General features: G+C 37.4%; 1 protein-coding gene across 6 annotated transcripts in view; it reads right to left on the reverse strand.

Moving 5' to 3' along the window:
- LOC115223911 (transcription elongation factor SPT5) overlaps positions 1-21504 on the reverse strand; it is a 59880-nt gene that overhangs the window by 25823 nt on the left and 12553 nt on the right. For 3 of the 6 annotated variants that reach the window (XM_036513011.1, XM_029794640.2, XM_036513014.1), the window contains exons 2-10: positions 19501-19560; positions 14166-14250; positions 13832-14023; positions 12234-12321; positions 10541-10676; positions 8208-8339; positions 5737-5836; positions 1745-1879; positions 283-399 (exon numbers count right to left, since the gene is read on the reverse strand). In XM_036513011.1, the coding sequence (XP_036368904.1) occupies positions 283-399; positions 1745-1879; positions 5737-5836; positions 8208-8339; positions 10541-10676; positions 12234-12321; positions 13832-14023; positions 14166-14250; positions 19501-19560 (1045 nt within the window). Of the gene's footprint in view, positions 1-282; positions 400-1744; positions 1880-5736; positions 5837-8207; positions 8340-10540; positions 10677-12233; positions 12322-13831; positions 14024-14165; positions 14251-18686; positions 18707-19500; positions 19561-21504 lie in introns of those variants that run through there. The other 3 variants (XM_029794641.2, XM_036513012.1, XM_036513015.1) reach the window with 3 other exon arrangements.

Consider the following 21504-nt stretch of genomic DNA (forward strand, 5'->3'; position numbering starts at 1 on the left):
CCATGCAGTGGGACTGAACCCACAACCATGTGGCTGCGAAGCAAGCTTCTTACCACACAGCCATGCTTGTATCAGATAAAAGTTACGCATATAATAGTGTATCATATATTATATGACCAAAGCATATGTGAGTACAGCTGACATTGATGAGAATAACATGGAATTAGACAGAGCAGAATATACCTAAAATAAATGCCCAAGAGAAATTTACATTGAATTACAGTGCTGGGTTTAGTTATTTTGTAACTATCATGAGTGACCACAAATGCCAAAGATACTTACCTGAGCCAAATCATCTTGGTAAATACCTCTTTTAAGACGAACCCATGATTTAGGCTTCAAATTTGTTGTTTCTTTGACAACCTTTAATACATCTGTCATTTCTTTGATGGGCACCATCTACACAGCGAAAGCAATATATATATATAAAATTTACATATATACATGTTATATACAGTTACATAATTTCAACCTATATACACCAATATTATATTATTGTATACTGTTTAAATATATACATCAGTGGTATATGATTTCCCTCTGCTCCATCTAAATATACACAATATTGTAGATACTATTTCTACACCATCTATCTTTATATATGTGAAGTCATTCACTTGTGAATTTCATCACACACAACATCGACCGAATTTCTTCTTAAGAAAAAATATATATTCAAATAAATTAAACATAATATCACGAATAGCGATAGCGAAACCGGTGGATATATTAAAAATTATATTAAAACCATGTAAGTGTGAGTATTTTCCTTTTTTAATTTCTTATATATATATATATATATATATATAATATATATATATATATATATATATATAATATATATATATATTAATAATTAGCAGAAGTGACTCAATGGCTCAAGATCCGAGAGTTTCATGCATTATATATATATATATACACACACACACACACACACACACATAATTCCACTCTACACCATATATATATATATAATATTATGTAGGTAGGCAGGATAAATCCCAGCTGTTTCCTATGTGTGTATAACTCTCTCTTCTTTTTCTTTACTTTTCCATTTGCTTTCTCTTCTTTCCTCCAACTATCTATGCTACTCCTGAATATTGGCTATATATAAATGCTTCAGCCAAACATAAATTTTGCATTATTTAATTGTGTCTGAAGAATTTCTGATAGGAAATCTCTTACATGCTTACCTAACATGTAAATCTTTGTAATTCCTCTTAGCAAATGAAGCATATGCAAGGGTGAATAAATAAAGCCAAAAAATTTTCCAATTTCCTGTGATTTTACATATCATCATCATCATCGTTTAATGTCTACTTTCCATGCTAGCATGGGTTGGATGAATGACTGAGGACTGGTGAACCAGATGGCTACACCAAGCTTCAATCTTGATCTGGCAGAGTTTCTACAGCTGGATGCCCTTCCTAACGCCAACCACTCAGTGGGTACTTTTACGTGCCATATATAATGTATAGATATATATGCACACACATACAGATACACACCAATGCTATATATATTTCACTCTATATCACTACAAATATAGCACATACCATTATTACCCCCATACCACCCACCTAGCATCTCATGCCATTAATTCAACATAATGTATTATCAGATCCAAACTCAGCCTCTTCTGTACACTGCAGTATATAACCCTCCCATTCAATCTGTCTCTTCCATTCAGCTAACCCCTAAAATCACTCATGCACTGCACCAGTTACAATTAAATTTTACTAACCTGCTGTTTGTATCTTCCCATCCTCAAGTTGCCGACTCCTTCAATTGCTTGTTTAACGTGGGTCTGTTTAAATGCTTCAACATATATGTAGCCCTTCAAACCTTCTTTGGCAATTACTGACTTTATTTGTAAAGGCTGAAACACAAATACATGGTAGAACATCTCAAAACAGGATTATCATCATCATAAAGGTGGCGAACTGGTAAAACCATTAGCATGCTAGGCAAACTGTTTAGCAGCATTTCATCCATCTTTACATTCAGAGTTCAAATTCTGCCGAGGTCTGCTGTGCCTTTCCTCTTTTAGGAGTCAATAAAATAAGTACCTATTTCTTTACTACCCACAAGGGGCTAAACACAGAAGGGACGAACAAGGACAGACAAACGGATTAAGTCGATTATATCGACCCCAGTGCGTAGCTGGTACTTATTTAATCGACCCCGAAAGGATGAAAGGCAAAGTTGACCTTGGCGGAATTTGAACTCAGAATGTAGCGGCAGACGAAATACCACTAAGCATTTCGCCCGGCGTGCTTAACATTTCTGCCAGCTCGCAGCCTTAAAATAAAATAAGTACCAGTTGAACACTGGGGTCAATGTAATCGACTTGACCCTTCCCAAAAAACTGCTGGCCTTGTGCCAAAATTTGAAACCATTATTATTCAGTTGTCTTATTTTTATCACGTGCTTTTACTGCACAACCAAGCGCAGCTCTGTATGCCTTGGGTATGTGCTGTGGTTTGCTTTGACGCTCTTATTTTTACTGTATTGAAAGTGTTTTTGCGTAGGATGTGTGCAGTGCCTAGTAGTGCAATTTTCTGTATGTTATATATACATTGCTCTAGTCCACTCAGCTAGCAAAAGTGAGTAATCCTGCAACTGACTGGCATCCCCTCTAGTTGACAATACATACACCACAGCATCCAAGAAACCAGCATTATGAGCCAATGCCTTGGGAAGGGCCTTTGATCCTTATCGTTTTGATTATTAGGGCAGTGGATTGGCAATTATTATTATTATTGTTTTTCTTTACTACGAAACACAAGGCTAATATTTGCAGGGAAAGGATGTGTAATTGATGGTAAAGTAAAAATGATCATGTATTTGTTGTAACTGATGATGCTGCCTCAATATATAACTGGTACTTAGGTTATTGGCTCCAAAAGAGTTAATGCTAGTCAACTTCAACAGAAATTAAATTCCAAACAAAATCAAATGAAGCTAAACACTGTAAATCATTTAATCCAAAACTGTAAATCTAAATCAGTTAATCCAATACCTGTAGATGCAGGTGTGGCTGTGTGGTTATGAAGCAGGCTTTGCAACCTCAAGGTTTTCGGTTCAGTTTCACAGAATGGCAGCTTGAGCCAATGTCTTTTACCATAGTCCTGGGCTGACCAAAGCCTTGTGAGTGAATTTGGAATGCAGAAACTATAAAGAAATTAGCTGTGTACAAATGCATTATTTGTAAACAAACATCGCCACCATACAAATGTTGTTTGTTTACAATCTTGTTTATCAAAACAATGCTTTCTGCCATAAGTATGGGACCTCAGATACATCTTACACCTATCACAGAATACAATCCATGACTCAACAGCAAGTAATATGGGTCCAGTGTTGCACTGCTTCTTTCTGTTTTAACCCTCTAGCAACACCTGGGCCAATTGATCGGCCCAAGTGATACAAGTTGAAAAGACTTTGAGGTCAATCCATCGGCTTGTAAAGTGTAATAGCTTATCAGAGATCATTTTTCAGCAGATATAATATAAAACTATACAATGTATATAATTTTACATATCCTTTGTTTTCTACATGCACCCATCAATTTTGGTCTCAACATAAAAAGAAACTTTAGTCTTTTTTGGTTACACATACCAAAACACCAGGAGTCTCAGAGGGTTAAATAACATTTATGTTATAAAGCAATGTAGGAATAGAAATAATAAAAATGTAAGAAAGAAAAAGAATTTTGTGGCATTCATCCTTATTCTTAAAGGCACTGGATTTTGTAAAAGTAGTGAAATAGTGCAGAGGAATAATATCATCTCTCTACCAGTCAGTAACAATCAATTTAACCCTTTAGCATTCAGATTATTCTGTAAAATGTAAAGCTTATGTATTTTTTTGATTCGACGGTCATTCGGAATGCTCACAGCAGCCATATTCCTACCGCTCTATGTCATGCTGGTGAGACCCATATTGGAGTACGAGATTCAAGCCTCTTCTCCTTATCTCCTCAAAGACATACATCATCTCGAAAGAGTCCAGAAGCTGGCTACCCGCATGTTTCTTGGTCTCAAGCATTTGTCTTATGAAGAAAGGCTGAAGACGCTCGACCTTTATTCTCTAGAAAAACGACGACGCCGTGGTGATCTCATTCTTGCTCACAACATCATAAGTGGAAAGTGTAACCTCTTGAAAGAGCTGTTCTTCACTCCTGCTCCAGAACGTCGGCTGCGGGGTCACTCCGAAAAGCTCTATCTGTGACGATTTCATCTCAATCGAAGGAGAGGGGCTTTCTCCGTCCAGGTTGCGAATCCGTGGAATAAGCTGCTGGACGAGATAGTGAAGATGCCGACGACTGCTCGGTTCAAAGTCTCCCTTGACCAGAAATGGCCCGAACTCTTTGCATGAACACCACCCTGTACATATCTCCATGTCCCCCTACATGGCCTTGCTTTTTGAGCCAAAAAAATTAACTTAACTTTACACCATGTAAAATTAATCTTGCATCATTTCATGGCTTTGAGATTTCAATGATGTGATTGTTTATTTTTAAAATGACACAATAAGGTAGCTATGAATGACCATATCTGGCCAGTTTGAACATAAAATAGGTAGAATATTTTGGCCAGTTTAAACACTAAAGGGTTAAACAGCTGACTTGTCTGGTCTAGGGGAAAACATCAATTTTTTACAAAACATTTGAGCAATGGTAACAAAAAGAGTATGTGGCCATACAAGATGTGCCTAAACAAATTTCACCTGACCTGTGCGAGCGTGAATAAGTAAATGTTAAAACAATGGTAATGATGACGATAGGTGTGGCTGTGTGGCGAGAACTTTGCTTCCCAGGCACTTGGTTCCAGGCTCAGTCCCACTGCATGGCACGTTGGGTAAGTGCCTTAGGCCAACCAAAACCTGGTGAGTGGACTTGATAGACTGAAAGAAGCCGTTGTGTGTCTTTGATAACTGGTGTTGGTGTGTTTACATCCCTGTAACAGTTTGGCAAAAGAGACCAACAGAATAAGTACCAGGCTTAAAACATAATTACTGAGGTCATTTCATTTGACTAAAAATTTTTCAAGGTGGCGCTCCAACATGGCCTCAGTCTAATGACTGAAACAAGTGTAAGATGTAAGATACACACACACAACTGACAGCTTTGTCCTCTTAAATTCACTGACATTTCAGTTGACCTGAGCTGAAAGTGAAATATAATGAAATGAAACCTGGTGTTGGCAAAGTGAACTGCTTACTCATAAACTCATAACCTGTTCTCATAGGATTACATCATCATCATCGTTTAACATCCGTTTTCCGTGCTAGCACAGGTTGGACGATTCAGCCGGGGTCTGGGAAGCCAGGTGGCTGCACCAGGCTCCAGTCTGATCTGGCAGTGTTTCTACAGCTGGATGCCCTTCCTAACGCCAACCACTCCATGAATGTAGTGGGTGCTCCTTATGTGCCACTGGCACAGGTGCCAGGGGAGGCTGGCAGCAGCCATTATCGGCTGGTGCTTTTTACGTGCCACCGGCACAGAAGCCAGTCAAGGCGGCACTGGCATCGGCCATGTTCGAATGGTGCTTTTTACGTACCATGAAAACAAATCTTTATTACCTAGCAAGAGAGAGAGAGACATCAAGAATAAGGGCAGAAACAAGTGTACTGCTGTAGAGGAGATACATGGCTACACAGCGAAAGGGAAGAGCAAGAGAAAAAGAGAGAGAGAGAGAATGGAAGATAGCAAGAGTGCAAACAGGTTCTTACTTCGTCTGTGAACTGATAAGTGATAAATTTTCTCATCAGCAACACAACCGTGGCCTTTTCCTCTCCCATTCGACATTTCACCACCCACATGTTAGGGTCTCTAAAAGAGGAAAAAAAAAAGGAAGAGTTCAAATACTCATAACTGCAGGGAAACATTTTAATCACAAACGCTATTTAAAACGTGAAAGCTATTTACACATTTAAAAATCCCTCATTTCAATCCTTGACTACAGAAAAAGCAAATCTATGCAGAATCCGCAATTAAAATTAATTTTACCTTTTAAAATATATTTACTATGGTCACATATTATGGTGTCCCCTCCATGTGATTAACTTGAAAAATTAAGATATCAAAAAATATTTTTCTTCACCCTTTACTGTTCAGAATACTCTGTTAAATGTAATACTTATTCACTCAAATGGTTTTGAATTAATCATGCATTATCTTATAGCTTTGAGGTTTCAATGATGTGAGTGTTTATTTTTAGAATGTCAATGTAGGTTAGGTGTGAGAGGCTAGATATGGCCAGTTTGAATATAAAATATGTAGAATATATTGGGCCAGATATGGCCGGTTTAAACACTAAAGGGTTAACATGAAACCAATGGTAGCCTTAATACATAAACAAATTGTATCCATCAATGTGGTGTTAAGCACTCATTCTCATTCGACAGTTATATCTTTATATATAAAAGTGAGGCTGTGTGCTGTCTGTCTCCTACGATTTAGATTCCTAACTACTCCCACATTTTGTGGTGCAGTTTAACCAAAACCGGGTATCTTATAGTCATGATTCATATCGAGCCCTTCTGTGTATTAGCGCACGTCTACGATGAGTCTACAATTTTAAAAATATTTACCATAAATTTTTCCCATTTTTAATGCATTTTTGGCATATATAAGGGAAATAACTCTCTAAAAATTTATTATTAAATCACAGAACGTAAAAAGCTACAGTAACATCCCCCCCTTTGTGGTTAGCCATATTGAGATGGCTATTATACTTTACATCTCTAAAAATGCTTATATAGTTATTTCCCTTACAAACCCGAGCAACGCCGGGCGATACTGCTAGTATATGTATAAAACTGAGTTATAGTGGAGGCGCAATGGCCCAGTGGTTAGGGCAGCGGACTCGCGGTCATAGGATCGCGGTTTCGATTCCCAGACCGGGCGTTGTGAGTGTTTATTGAGCGAAAACACCTAAAAATCTCCACGAGGCTCCGGCAGGGGATGGTGGTGATCCCTGCTGTACTCTTTCACCACGACTTTCTCTCACTCTTACTTCCTGTTTCTGTTGTACCTGTATTTCAAGGGACCGGCCTTGTCACTCTCTGTGTCACGCTGAATATCCCCGAGAACAACGTTAAGGGTGCACGTGTCTGTGGAGTGCTCAGCCACTTACACGTTAATTTCACGAGCAGGCTGTTCCGTTGATTCGGATCAACCGGAACCCTCGTCGTCGTAACCGACGGAGTGCTTCCTTAAAACTGAGTTATTATCAATCCAAGCAAAATACTTTATAAGCTCTCTGTTAGTATACCAGGCTCACAATACTGTTTAGATTAGTAAAGAACTCTGTATAATTTTGTGGCAGGTTCCAAGGTTACGGTTAATCACCATTCTATAATATAAATCCACAGCCATGTTCCAGTTATACTGGTTTTTACACAGTGTGATATACAAGACAAGGCATCAATAACGGTCATTACATTTTCTTTATTGTAGTACTACAATAAAGAAAAATATGTAATGACTGTTATTTATGCCTTGCTTTTATATATATATATATGGAGGCACATGGCCTAGTGGTTAGAGCAGCAAACTCGCGGTCGAGGGATCGTGGGTTCGAATCTCAGACCAGGCGATGTGTGTGTTTATGAGCAAAACACCTAAGGTCCATGCGGCTCCGGCAGAAGGTAATGGCGAACTTCTGCTGACTCTTTCGCCACAACTTTCTCTCACTCTTTCCTCCTGCACCATGCAGCTTACCTGCGGCAGACCGGCATCTCATCCAGGTGGGGAACCTATACGCCAAGGAAACCGGCCCTATGAGCCAGGTGTGGCACAATAAGGAACACACACACACACACACATATATATATATATGTATATATTCACTCTTAGCTACTTAGTTTCTCAGCCTATTCAGAGAAACCAAGACTAAGGCCTTTTCTATTAAAAAAATATTCTCAAACTACTTCACCACAACTCAATTCTTCAATTTTCATACATCCTCTAATTCAATACATTTATAAACAATGACTGTCTTTCACAGACATGATAAAATTTACGAATGACAATTCTCAGTTAACATCAGGGCAATTAGAAAATTTACTGCTGTAAAATAATTTTAGCCAAAAAAAAAAAAAATGTGTTGGTATGTGGGTCTCTTAATAAAAATCAGTGAGAAGAGTTTAATAAAGAATGTGAGACAGAGGGGTGGAATGATGCCAAAAGTAATACTTACTTTACTCCAGGTAGCAAACCTTGTTGTGTAATTTCATCTGACATTTCTTCACCTTCTCCAAAACGTTCTGTGACAGTTGATTCTCCATATTTCTGTCGGTAATATTCCTCAATTTCATCTTCTTTTTCACTGCTACATTAAGACAAAAAAGGAAAAAGAAACAGAAAAAATTCAAAGTTAGAAAGAGTATCGAATTTTGCCAAGATAACAGTAAGATGTTTGAATTCTTGGACTGGATAAGCAAAAGTTTGATCCGTCTGAAACAAATTCTGGGAAATGTTTCTTATTCTGAATAAACCAGGGTGCAATCTTACTGCTGTGACCATGAACTGCACTAGGAAGGGGAAATCTAGAAATCTAGCTTTGAAAATTTAGGAGTTAAATTATCTCACTTAAAAATAACAGAACTAAAGTAAATAGCTTTACAGCAGGGAATGAAAAAGGATAGACATGAAGAAAATAAGCAAACAAACATTTTTCTTTCTCATTTTTACTTTTATCATCATAAAGTTGATATTATTACAGGACTAGAAATACCTATTTCTTTACTACCCACAAGGGGCTAAACATAGAGGGGACAAACAAGGACAGACAAACGGATTAAGTCGATTATATCGACCCCAGTGCGTAACTGGTACTTAATTTATCGACTCCGAAAGGATGAAAGGCAAAGTCAACCTTGGTGGAATTTGAACTCGGAACGTAACGACAGAGAAAATACGGCTACGCATTTTGCCCGGCTTGCTAACGTTTCTGCCAGCTCGCCGCCTAGAAATATATTTTAGAAAAACAGTCAACTATATATTACATATATTATTACTATATTACATATTAACTCTTTCACTACCAACCCAGCCAAAACCAGCTCTGGTTCTGTAATACAAATGTCTTCTTTTCATAAATTTTGAATTAAAATCTTCCACCAAACCTTAGTCACAATTTATGTTCCTAACACTAGCTTAATGATAACTAAGTTATTTTACTAAATTCTTTGTTATATTTAACATAATAGAAAGAAACACAGAGTATCTCAAAATAAATATGGTAACGAAAAGGTTAAGACACAGTAACTGTGAGGTATTGATGTTGCACCATCTAACATCAAACCTTGTTACAATCATGTTTTGTCACAAGATAAAACACCATATGGCTTGCCTCATGAGTATCACTTCTATTTCATAGTTGAGTAGTTGGCAGTTAATAATGAAATTATATTATAAACATACTTGCTCCAATTCAATGCAAGAGACAATATTACCATACTCTGCATAGTAAAACTAATATAAACAGTAAATAATAATAATTTCTAATACAGACCGATAGCTTCATGTGGAAGGGGAGTAATAGTCAATTAAATCAAGATTTGTAACTGAATCATATTTATTTCAGTGACTCCAGAAGATGAAAAACTGAGCCAACACGTGGGAATTGAACTCAGAATGTAAAGGGACGTAACTCAAAAACGGAAAGGTAAAGTTAGCCTCAGCAGAATTTGAATACATTTCATAGAGCTGGAAGAAATACATATTTCTTTACTACCTACAAGGGGCTAAACATAGAGAGGACAAACAAGGATAGACATAGGTATTAAGTCGATTACATCGACCCCAGTGCGTAACTGGTACTTAATTTATCGACCCCAAAAGGATGAAAGGCAAAGTCAACCTCGGCGGAATTTGAACTCAGAACGTAACGGCAGACGAAATACCGCTAGGCATTTCGCCCAGCGTGCTAACGTTTCTACCAGCTCGTCAGTTCGTACAACTAACAATTCTTGGGAGGAAGAATTTCATTGACTGAATCAATCCCAGTACTTGACAGGAAAGGCAAAGCTGACATAAGCAGGATTTGAGCTCTGAAAACAAAGAGCTGAAACAAGTGCCGCCAAGCATTTACTTATCATCATCATCATCGTTTAACGTCCGTTTTCCATGCTAGCATGGGTTGGACGGTTCAACTGGAGTCTGGGAAGCCAGAAGGCTGCACCAGGCCCAGTCTGATCTGGCAGTGTTCCTACAGCTCGATGCCCTCCCTAATGCCAACCACTCCGAGAGTGTAGTAGTTGCTTTTTATGTGCCGCCTGCACGGAGGCCAGGCGAGGCTGGCAAATGGCCATGATCAGATGGTGCTTTTTACGTGCCACTGGCATGGGGGCCAGACGAGGCTGGCAATGGCCACAATCGGATGGTGCTTTTTATGTGCCACCGGCACGGAGGCCAGTCTGGGCGGCGCTGGTAATGGCCACGTTCGGATGGTTCTCTTACGTGCCGCCGGCACTGGTATCACAGCTATTTTCTAAAAATTCTGCCAAACAATAGCAACAGAAAACCTACTTCCAAATTTGTTCCAAACGCCTTTTGCCTTCAATGTCACGTGCACTTGGTCCTTCATGAACAGATTTACGGTCAATAATGTCTTCGGCACCTTCCTCCCATTCCTCTTCGGATTCCTCACCGTCTTCATCAACATCTACAAAGAAATAAAAAAGAAAAATATAATTTCGGTAATCTTTTTTTTTTGTTAGTTTTTTATTTTAGGAACTTTGGAGAGTCAAGAATGAGACAGAGTAATGGTGAACTTAGAAAAATATATTGGAATAGAGACAAATAAGAGAGTATCCTGCTGTTATTCAGACTCTCTCAAAATAATTTGCTGACAGTACCTTTCCATTCCCCAGTACATACTTCCATCTTAATTTTTTTACAAGCACCACTCTACCTAGAGAACAACATTTATATTCAGATTACACCGCGGCACATCTAGCATCGTCTCATGGTACATCAGTTGCTGAGACACTGATTTATTACTCCATTCCATGTGCTTTCCACTTGTTGCGTGTGGGTACCATCTTTCAAGTTAAGAACCTCAGCACTGTAGTTCACTGTTCTATGTTGAAAATTATAACCATCAGTTCCAGGAATGTGAGAGTAGACCTTCCACAAGCCGCTGGAAATGGTGGTTTCTGGAAAAATTGACTTCTCTAGCGTGTTGTGATTCCGACATGGCATCGCATAAAGAAAAACATATCTGGTCTCGTGACACACTCCTCCGAAAACCCATTGCTCAGGTAGCACACCTCCTCGGTTGTATCTCAACAATATTCCCAGGACCACCAATTTGAACTGGGTTGTGGGGCAAGTCCTCTACATGCCGCAAACATAGCTGTGTTGTGACTCATACCCATTTCTTCAGGGAAAGCACAACAGAAAATATCCGTTTCTCAAAGAAAGAAAAAACAGTTCAAAATTATGAAAATGAAGTAGTGACAGGACAGCAACAGATGGGTAAAGTACACGCAGTTGGGAAGCAGACTATATATTAGCTTGTTACTATAGAAAAAGGCACCAACATGTCTGCGGTTTTCGATTAGCCAAGATTACCCAAAATTTGCAGATTTCAAATGCTATTTATTTTTTATTTGTTAATTTAATACAATGACCCATCCTACTCAACCCTACCTAGAGTCCTATCACTTTCTAACTCTCTCTCATTGACCCTTTGATGCTACTTTTCAATTCCTTCTTATTAACCCGTTAATGTCCCAACCCTTCTCTCATACAGAAAACTGTGGAACTCTAATAACAGTCTTGGACCCTCACAAACCATCCAACTCATTAACTATGTCAGTATTTGTGTCCATATTTATGACTGTACAAGTGCTATAAGTACACCAGCCAGACCCAGAGGATCACACTAACTGGATTAAACAAATGTGGCCGTTGCTAGCTTCGTCTGGTCTCCGTGCCGGTGGCACGTAAAAAGCACCATCCGATCGTGGCCGTTTGCCAGCCTCGTCTGGCACCTGTGCAGGTGGCACGTAAAGAGCACCCACTACACTCACTGAGTGGTTGACGTTAGGAAGGGCATCCAGCTGTAGAAACAATGCCAGATCAGACTGGGCCTGGTGCAGTCTTCTGGCTTCCCAGACCCCAGTTAAACCATCCAACACATGCTAGCATGAAAAGTGGACGTTAAATGATGATGATAAAGATGGCATTCACTACTATGCAAACAACTTCTACTCACCAGCTTCATCCAAAATGAAACTACTAAGATGGGATTTTTTACGCTTCTTTCGACTTTCTTCTTCATCAAACTCTTCATCATCGTAACCCTGCAAAGAAAAATCATATTTAAAATAACAATGATTATAATAGCATCATCATTATTGTGGTTTCCATTTCTTTTTCTATGCATCTATTATAATACTCTTTCTCTTTTACTTGTTTCAGCCAGTTGACTGCGGCCATGCAGGAGCACCGCCTTTAGTCGAGCAGCTCGACCCCGGGACTTATTCTATCAGTCTCTTTTGCCGAACCACTAAGTGACAGGGACATAAACACACCAGCATCGGTTGTCAGGCAATGCTAGGGGGACAAACACAGACACACAAACATACACGCACGCACACACACACACACACATATATATATATATATATATATATATATATATATATATATATACACACACATATATATATGACAGGCTTCTTTCAGTTTCCGTCTACCAAATCCACTCACAAGGCTTTGGTCAGCCCGAGGCTATAGTAGAAGACACTTGCCCAAGGTGCCACACAGTGGGACTGAACCCGGAACCATGTAGTTGGTAAGCAAGCTACTTACCACACAGCCACTCTTGCGCCTAATGGATAGATCTATATAAAACAACACAGATGATCTGTCACAGTCCTGTCTCCTCTCATGCATTATATAGAAACACAAGGGTCCCCTGGTGACAAGTTTGTATACAGGAGATAATTTCTTTGCTAATACTCGGCAGGATTAGAAGTTTGAATTTGAAATTGAGCAACAAGGAAGGACATGTAGAGAATAAACATGGTTTTGCTTTTCTGACTTACACATAACAAAGTTTGTAAGGTTTCTAAAAGAAAACTAATTATAAAGTTTCCTGTATACATTTAAAGCCATAATAATAATAATAATCCTTTCTACTAAGGGCACAAGGCCTGAAATTTTGGGGGAGGAGACTAGTTGATGTAATTGACAACAGTGTTTCACTCGTATTTAATTTATTGACCCCAAAAGGATGAAAGGCAAATTTGGATCTTTTTGGTTTGAACGGCAGTTTTTTAAAATAACTTCCACGTAGCTAAACACTTTTAAACTTCGTATACTGGTAGAATGTGTTTATAAAACATCTTTTTCTCTTGGCTTAGTTTGTAAGATATTTGTTGTTTTTTTTCTTCAATTTCTGCAATTTCAACCAATCAATGACGTGTATTGAGGTAAAAAAACATTCTGTGCCATATGAATATGTCCCTTGTTTAAGAAACAGATTGGGTTTATTTACATTTGCGAAGAAAAAAAGATACCCTTCCCCCCACCCCTAACCCTAAAACAGATTGAAATGCAATAAATCGATACTAGGGTCATAATTATGGGTGACAATTTCATATGACACAGCTAGAAAAAACTGCCGTTCAAACCGAAAAGATCCAAAATACTTTATAATAACCAAAGCAGAAATTTGAACTCAGAACATAAAGACAGGTGAAATACTGCTAAGTATTTCGTCCAGTGTACTAACGATTCTATCAGCTCACCACCTTAAATAATGATAATAATAATAATAATAAAGTATTAATCATCAAATATACAAACATCCTCATCTTCATCCGCTAGATCTTCAGCGTCTTTAATTAAAGCATCTTCCCCTTCATCTGCTTCATCATCCTCTTCATCACTCCCAGCTTCCTCAGCTTCTTCAGCTTCCTCTCCATCCTCTGCTTCATCAGGTTCCTCTATTTCTCCATCTTCGCCTTCTGACGCCGCTTCTGCAGTTTCATTTGTCTGCTGAAGAAATAATATTTATTTGGTTTGTTTTGGAAGAGAGGAATACTTATTATGTAAATAATATATTTTGAAATCAGAGATAAAAACCATAAAAAAATGGACAGGTGACAAGTATTTTTGGAAGCATTTAGAGATAATTTACCTCATCTTCTGCAGCGCTCTGCTCGCTCTGAGCGTCAGATAAGTTGCTTTCATCGCTATCAGACATAGTCAATAAAATGCAATCTCTGTAAAAGAGAAATGGTGGAAGCAATAAGATGAAATCCAAACATATAAGGAAACATTTTAATTTTCAAAATATTTTACATCAACAGTAGTGTGAAAAAAAAAAATTGATATTTACTTTACTTTTTTACTTGTTTCAGTCATTTGACTGCGGCCATGCTGGAGCACCGCCTTTTTTTAGTCAAGCAAATCGACCCCAGGACTTATTCTTTGTAAGCCTAGTACTTATTCTATCGGTCTCTTTTGCCGAACCGCTAAGTAACAGGGACGTAAACATACCAGCATCGGTTGTCAAGCGATGTTGGGGGGACACACACAAACACATACATACGACAGGCTTCTTTCAGTTTCCGCCTACCAAATCCACTCACAAGGCTTTGGTCAGCCCGAGGCTATAGTAGAAAACACTTTCCCAAGGTGCCACGCAGTGGGACTGAACCCGGAACCGTGTGGTTGGTAAGCAAGCTACTTACCACGCAAAATTTTTTTAAAGAAATGTCAAAAAGAAAAAAAAAAACTTTGTAGGAAGTAAAACATCATTTGCTGAATCACTGCAGCAGTTTGCATGAGAAATATTTTAGATCTTCATAGCTTGCAATTTCTTTCTACATTCTAGAACTGGCATAAGTAGCCTTTTACAAGAAGCAGACTGCATGAGATGTGGCTTATCATTAGATAGGCTACACAACTAAAACAAATTCAAGGTAATTTTTTGTTAGGTAATGCCATTTGGAAAGTTCTTCAGCAGTGGAAATGCCACTAAGCATTCTCCCCGGCATGTTAATGATCCTGCCAACTCACTATCTTACTCTTTTACTTGCTTCAGTCATTTAACTGTGGCCATGCTGGAGCACCGCCTTTAGTCGAGGAAATCGACCCCCGGACTTATTCTTTGTAAGCCTAGTACTTATTCTATCGGTCTCTTTTGCCGAACCGCTAAGTTACGGGGACATAAACCCACCAGCATCGGTTGTCAAGCAATGCTAGGGGGACAAACATAGACACACACACATGCATATATATACATATATACGACGAGCTTCTTTCAGTTTCCGTCTACCAAATCCACTCACAAGGCTTTGGTCGACCCGAGGCTATAGTAGAAGACACTTTCCCAAGGTGCCACGCAGTGGGACTGAACCCGGAACCATGTGGTTGATAAACAAGCTACTTACCAAACGAAGAGAGGAAATTTAGAAGCACAACTTATTTCCATGTCTGAAATATGTTACAGTATTACAGAAGATGTATGACTTGTTAAGTAGAAATATTTACTATAATATCCAGTATTCAGTTCAACAACAATGAAAGACGAAATTCAGAAGGGATCCACTAGCCCAGTGGTTCCTAAACTTTGTCAGGCTGTCAGTCCTTTTGACACTCAGGACACTTTCCTAGTGCTCCCACCCCAACTAACCATCACATAGACTTCTTTCTGAAGCAAATTCAAACAAACTGTATTTCGCAAATAAAACTTAACCTAGTGAACTTGCTATTTTGTTGTTTTTACATGAATCGCTCCCCCATTATCACCCCGCTGTTCTTCAATGCCCCCTTGGAACTTTCCACCGCCCCCAGAGGTGGAAGAACACCTATGTTTTCTTACAGGATTTAACATAATCAATTGTCTTTATTGTGTACCAGTCTAGGAATAAGGTGATTTAAATTTAAATCTATTAGATTGTGATTTTCAATGATGTTAAATTATGATGAACTATGTATGATCCTTATAGTACTATTAAGTTCCTACTTTAGGAACCACTAGTGACTAGCCAGAAGAATGATTGCTATGTCACATAAAGTGGGAGATTACAAGTTCAATTCTCCAGTATTACCCCACACAGGAGAGAATGTTCAGCAAGCCAACCTTATAAACAACTTCTGAAGTTGTTGTCTATAAGGTTCATACATAGTTCATCATAATTTAACATCATTGAACATCACAATCTAATGGATTTAAATTTAAATCACCTTATTCCTAGACTGGTACAAAACAAAGACAATTCATCATGTTAAATCCTGTAAGAAAACATAGGTGTTCTTTTGAACTGAACTTCAACATACTGATCACATATTTTGTCCAAAAGTCAAAATTTCATGTTGACGGACTCACCAGTCAACACATTTGCATGCTTTATACCACATATTGTCATTGTGAAACTAGTGAAATGTGAGATTAGTTCTGGCATAAATGAACCTTGCTCTTTTGAAGATATCCAATACTGTTATGGTCAAATGCTAACTTCTTACTTAATCTTCTGGCAGTGACTTACACATTTTTCAGCAGAACGGAGCCTTTCCTCATTATTGCAACAGCACAAGAGAAAAATGAAAAGACCATTTAACTGACCACTCAACAGATGTCTAAGGAACAATGAGCTGTAATCATTAAAGAATTTGCTAATTTGACAGATGATTTGTGTCTCAAAGCAAGAGATGGCACAGGTTGAACATTTGAGTAAAAATAGTGTTAATGATTATTATTGATAAAAATCATAGTATTTGCCTAAATATCTTCTATTTTAGTCCTTGTTATCATATATCCTTTTCTTCACAATTGGATATACCAATCTAACCTGTTCCTTTTCCCTGCAGTGTACTGCACTGATAGTAGTACCTTTTGCAAGGTACTCTTTTACTTGTTTCAGTCATTTGACTGCAGCCATGCTGGAGCACCGCCTTTAATCAAGAAACTCGACCCCGGGACTTATTCTTTTGTAAGCTTAGTACTTATTCTATCAGTCTCTTTTTGCCGAACCGCTAAGTAACGGGGACAAACACAAACACACACACACATATATATATATATGTACGACGGGCTTCTTTCAGTTTCCGTCTACGAAATCCACTCACAAGGCTTTGGTCGGCCCGAGGCTATAGTAGAAGACACTTGCCCAAGGTGCCACGCAGTGGGACCGAACCCGGAACCATGTGGTTGGTAAGCAAGCTACTTACCACACACCCACTCCTGCACCTATAGTACTATTAACTTTCTGACAAACAATGGATTCTTATGTTATTCATGGTTGTAAACCATCAAAAGATGATCCTACCTCATATACTTTCAGTATAGCTGCCAGACTCAAACTGATAAAAAAAAAACTATTTTATAGATTTCCCCCCAAAAATGATTAGCTCAAAGAATCACAATTATCTGTTGGCAGTATATTCTAACTTTTGACCGTAGCTGAATCACAGAAAGTAAACTATAAATGGTGGTTAATTGTAATTACACAATTCTAGGTATGATGGAAGGTGTATTGGACAAGCACCTTCCAGCATACCTTTAGTGGACCTAAATCATGAAAGTGAAGCTTTGGTAGATGGAAACTGTGCAGAAGCCTACAGAACAGGTAGTCCTTTTCTTGGCCAGTTCAACTGGGGTCTGGGAAGCCAGAAGGCTGCACCAGGCCCAGTCTGATCTGGCAGTGTTTCTACAGCTGGATGCCCTTCCTAACGCCAACCACTTCATGAGTGTAGTAGGTGCTTTTTACGTTGTAAATGTTGTTTAATATTGCAGAAAGTATAAATGATCAGGCCAATCTCAGTAGTCTTGCTTTTCCTCCTCTAACCAAGAAAAGACCAAGTTAAAAATCTGAATGCCATATGTCCTATACGACTATCAGCTACCATGATTTTTACAAGCTATAATAATCCATATTACACACACAATGGACATGTACATATGTATGTGTGTAGGTAGGTCAGCAGGTTTGTGATATCTGTGTGTATAGTATGAATTAGATCATCAAATCACAGAATCCCATGCCTTGACGGGTTCAGATCTACCCCAGTACTTATTCCTAAGTCTGACACTTATTCTACTGGTTTCTTTAGCAAAACTGCTAGGTTACAGGACAAACACTGGTTGTCAAGTAGTAGCAATGGACAAACACGAAGATGTGTGTGTGTGTGTATGATGGACGATCTTCCACGCAGTTTCCGTCTACTAAATTCACTCACAAAGCATCAGTCGGGCTCGGGGCTATATTAGAAGACATTTTCCCAATGTGCCGCAATGTCGCACTAAAACCGTAAATTAAACGTTTGCAAAGCGAGCTTCTTAACCACGGAACCGCGTCTTCCCCTATCAAAACTTTAATTCCAGAATAATACCGTTAAATATCACACTGTAGCGATATACATACGTTATATATATATATATAGCAGAGACAAATCACAAGTGAAGAGAATAATTACTATCAAAAGACAGTCGAAAAGAAAAACCTAGCAGGAATAAAAGAAACTAGTGTCGTTTATTAGAAAGTGTGTGCGTTTATACACGCACCATATCTAGGACTTTCAAGTGTTTAACACTCGATACAATGAGGGAATCGGCCTTCGGATGCTTTAACGCAAAGAGCCGGCGAACAAGCAAAATACATACGTTGAGTATGCGCGGTTGATTATATATATAATGATAAAATGAGGGACTCACAGTCTTATTAAAGAAAGATTAGTTGATTTGTGATACAAAGAAGTCACTTAAGGAAACCTGGATAACATATAGTATCCTGCAATACTTCAGCCGTAACAGCTAAAATAAATTAAAAACAAAAAAAAAACGTAACATGCAATAATTATAAATGCAGTTTATAAATCAAATATTACAGTTGAAGTGATCGAGTAATAAAAAAAAACTAAGGCAGTTTTATAATTTAATTTTGTAATTAGAAGACATATTTCTATTACAAATTTGAGTTGGACTATCAAACTTCGTATTTTGGAATTTAACTGCTTCTTGTGGCCGTTTTAAGTCTCATATCCATGTAAATATAATTTATGCCAATATTAAGCAACTGAGAGGTAAACAATGAAACCCGGAAGGGATTTAAAGTGAATAAGGAAAACAATTAAGGAACAGATCTAAATGTAACTATCATCATGTTGGTAAAATTTTCGTGTATTTTTCTGGGTCTCAATATTTCTATACATGTACTCACGTGGACTCGTTTATACATCAACTCTTACTATCTCAAAATGTTCTACCATATCAAATAGTTTCTAATATTAATTATGGAATACATAAACAAATATGTATTGATGTATCGAACAGAAATCCTGTGTCGAGCAGAAAAATAGTTTGAATTGTCTAACAGATGGACAGCAACTTCGGATGAAATTGTACAATAGTTTAATAAAATTAATGCAGTAGAATAACAAGAATGAAATTATCAACACGGTAATTCTAGTATTAAAGCATAAATAATAATTATAAAATTAAAATAATGTAAATAATATGTTTTAATTACCGAGCGATGCAGTCAGCGATTCGATCCAAGTTCGAATATGGAGACACTGAAGTGTAGGAGCTAAATTGGACAGTGGCAGATTCGTATTCTGAGAAAAACAATCAGTTAAAGGCATATCATATATTCAATGATCGCAAATAAATAAATATTTTTAAATATATGTATATATATTTTTAAATTAAGTAGATTAAGAATTATTTTTATCAGTATTCAATTATTTAAGTTAAATGTAAATCCGAAACTATACAACAAACGGATATGCATCTATAGGAGCAGGAGCTGGTCACCAATGTATTATTATTCTAGATATTGTTTAATGTCTTTATTTTGTGGTGGAATTATCTTAAAATTTGACCATTATTACTATTACCAGAACAGCAGTAATAATGATGATATATTTATATAGAGTGAAAGAGAGAGGAGATGCACAATGCAAGTCTATATTTTCGTATTAAGGGGAGACAACAACGTTATAGCTATCTATCTATCTGATCACAATTCGTGAGAATATTCCCGATGTCATAAGACATCGCGTGGAACCGTATCTAACAGCAATTTCATCTTTGGTGCGCTTTTTCTGAGCCAAACTGCTATCATATATTTAGGATGTTGTCTCAGTTTTAGACGCAGCAAATGATTTTAGTTCACTAGAGGCGATTCATTGGTTAAAATTCGAAAAATTAAACTACGTTAAACAAACAAATTACAATTTTCTCAAGAAAGCCAAGAGAAAAAAATGTTTTATTTTGACACATTCTACCAGTATACGAAGTTCTAAAGTACTTTAGTTAACTAGAAATTGTGTTGACATGTGCCGTTCAAAAGGAAAAGATCCTAGATGTTTCCTGCATCGCTCACAGTTTTTGAAATTTTGAAATTAAATGAAAATTTTCAAATTTGGTATATTGATGTAATTTTCCACTCTGAATATGATTTTGTTATTCTGTTGTTGCAGAAAAATTTTAGGGGTTTAATATTTGATTATTTTTATCCAATCAGAAAGCAGAATTTGGAAGCTGGGACTTCGTGCGTAATAGCCGTCTATGATAATATTATGACGACGGAAGTTTTAATGAATAAAATGTGAAATGTTAGAACAGACATGTCAACGATATAAAAAAGAAAATTCAATGAAATTTTATATCCGGAAAATTACACAAAAAACACACAAACTGAACGTTGAATTACAAAGAAAAAAAAGACAGAAATAACTAGTTCAATACATGTAAACAATACATCTTTTGGGATCTTTTTGCTTTGACCGGCAGATTTTTAAAATAATTTCTTTGTAACTAAACACTTTTAAATTTCGTATACTGGTAGTGTGTTACATAAAACATCTTTTTCTCTTGGCTTTCTTGAGAAAATTCTGTAGTTTGTAAGCTATTTGTTGTTTAATTTATTGCATTTCGGCAATTTCAACCAATCAATGACGTCTATTGAGGTGAATACAATTTCTGCCATAGTTTGTCGACAACATTTTCTGGCAGTGTCATATCAATGTGTCACTATTATTTATGACATATTTCATATCAGTTACATTCATATGAATAAAAAATTATCGTTATTAAACTTTTATTAATAAACACATATTCTAAGTTGATGATGATTGTGTGTAGGCTGCACTTTTAGGCATAAGTGAATATATTCTCATCAATGCGCCTGATGTTAAAACACATGGAAGATAACTCGCACTAGGCCTCATTTAGGAGCGATGGACCTCGATGTTTCATTTTTGTGACTTGTCAATGAGGCCCGCTGAAAGCTAAATTACCGTCTGTGACTACATGTAAAATGGTGTAAGAACCATTTACTAGTGTGTCCCAACGTATATACACGATGGGGTTCTTTCAGTTTTCGTCTATAAAATCCACTCACAAGGTGCCATGTAGTGGTACTGAACTCAGAACTACGTGGTTAGGAATCAAGTTTCTAACCACACATATATAATATTAACGATTGCTTTTTGGTAATGTTACATATGAGAAGGAAAAAGAAAATAGT

The sequence above is a fragment of the Octopus sinensis genome, linkage group LG24, assembly GCF_006345805.1.
Source record: "Octopus sinensis linkage group LG24, ASM634580v1, whole genome shotgun sequence".
Classification (NCBI taxonomy): Eukaryota; Metazoa; Mollusca; class Cephalopoda; order Octopoda; family Octopodidae; genus Octopus; species Octopus sinensis.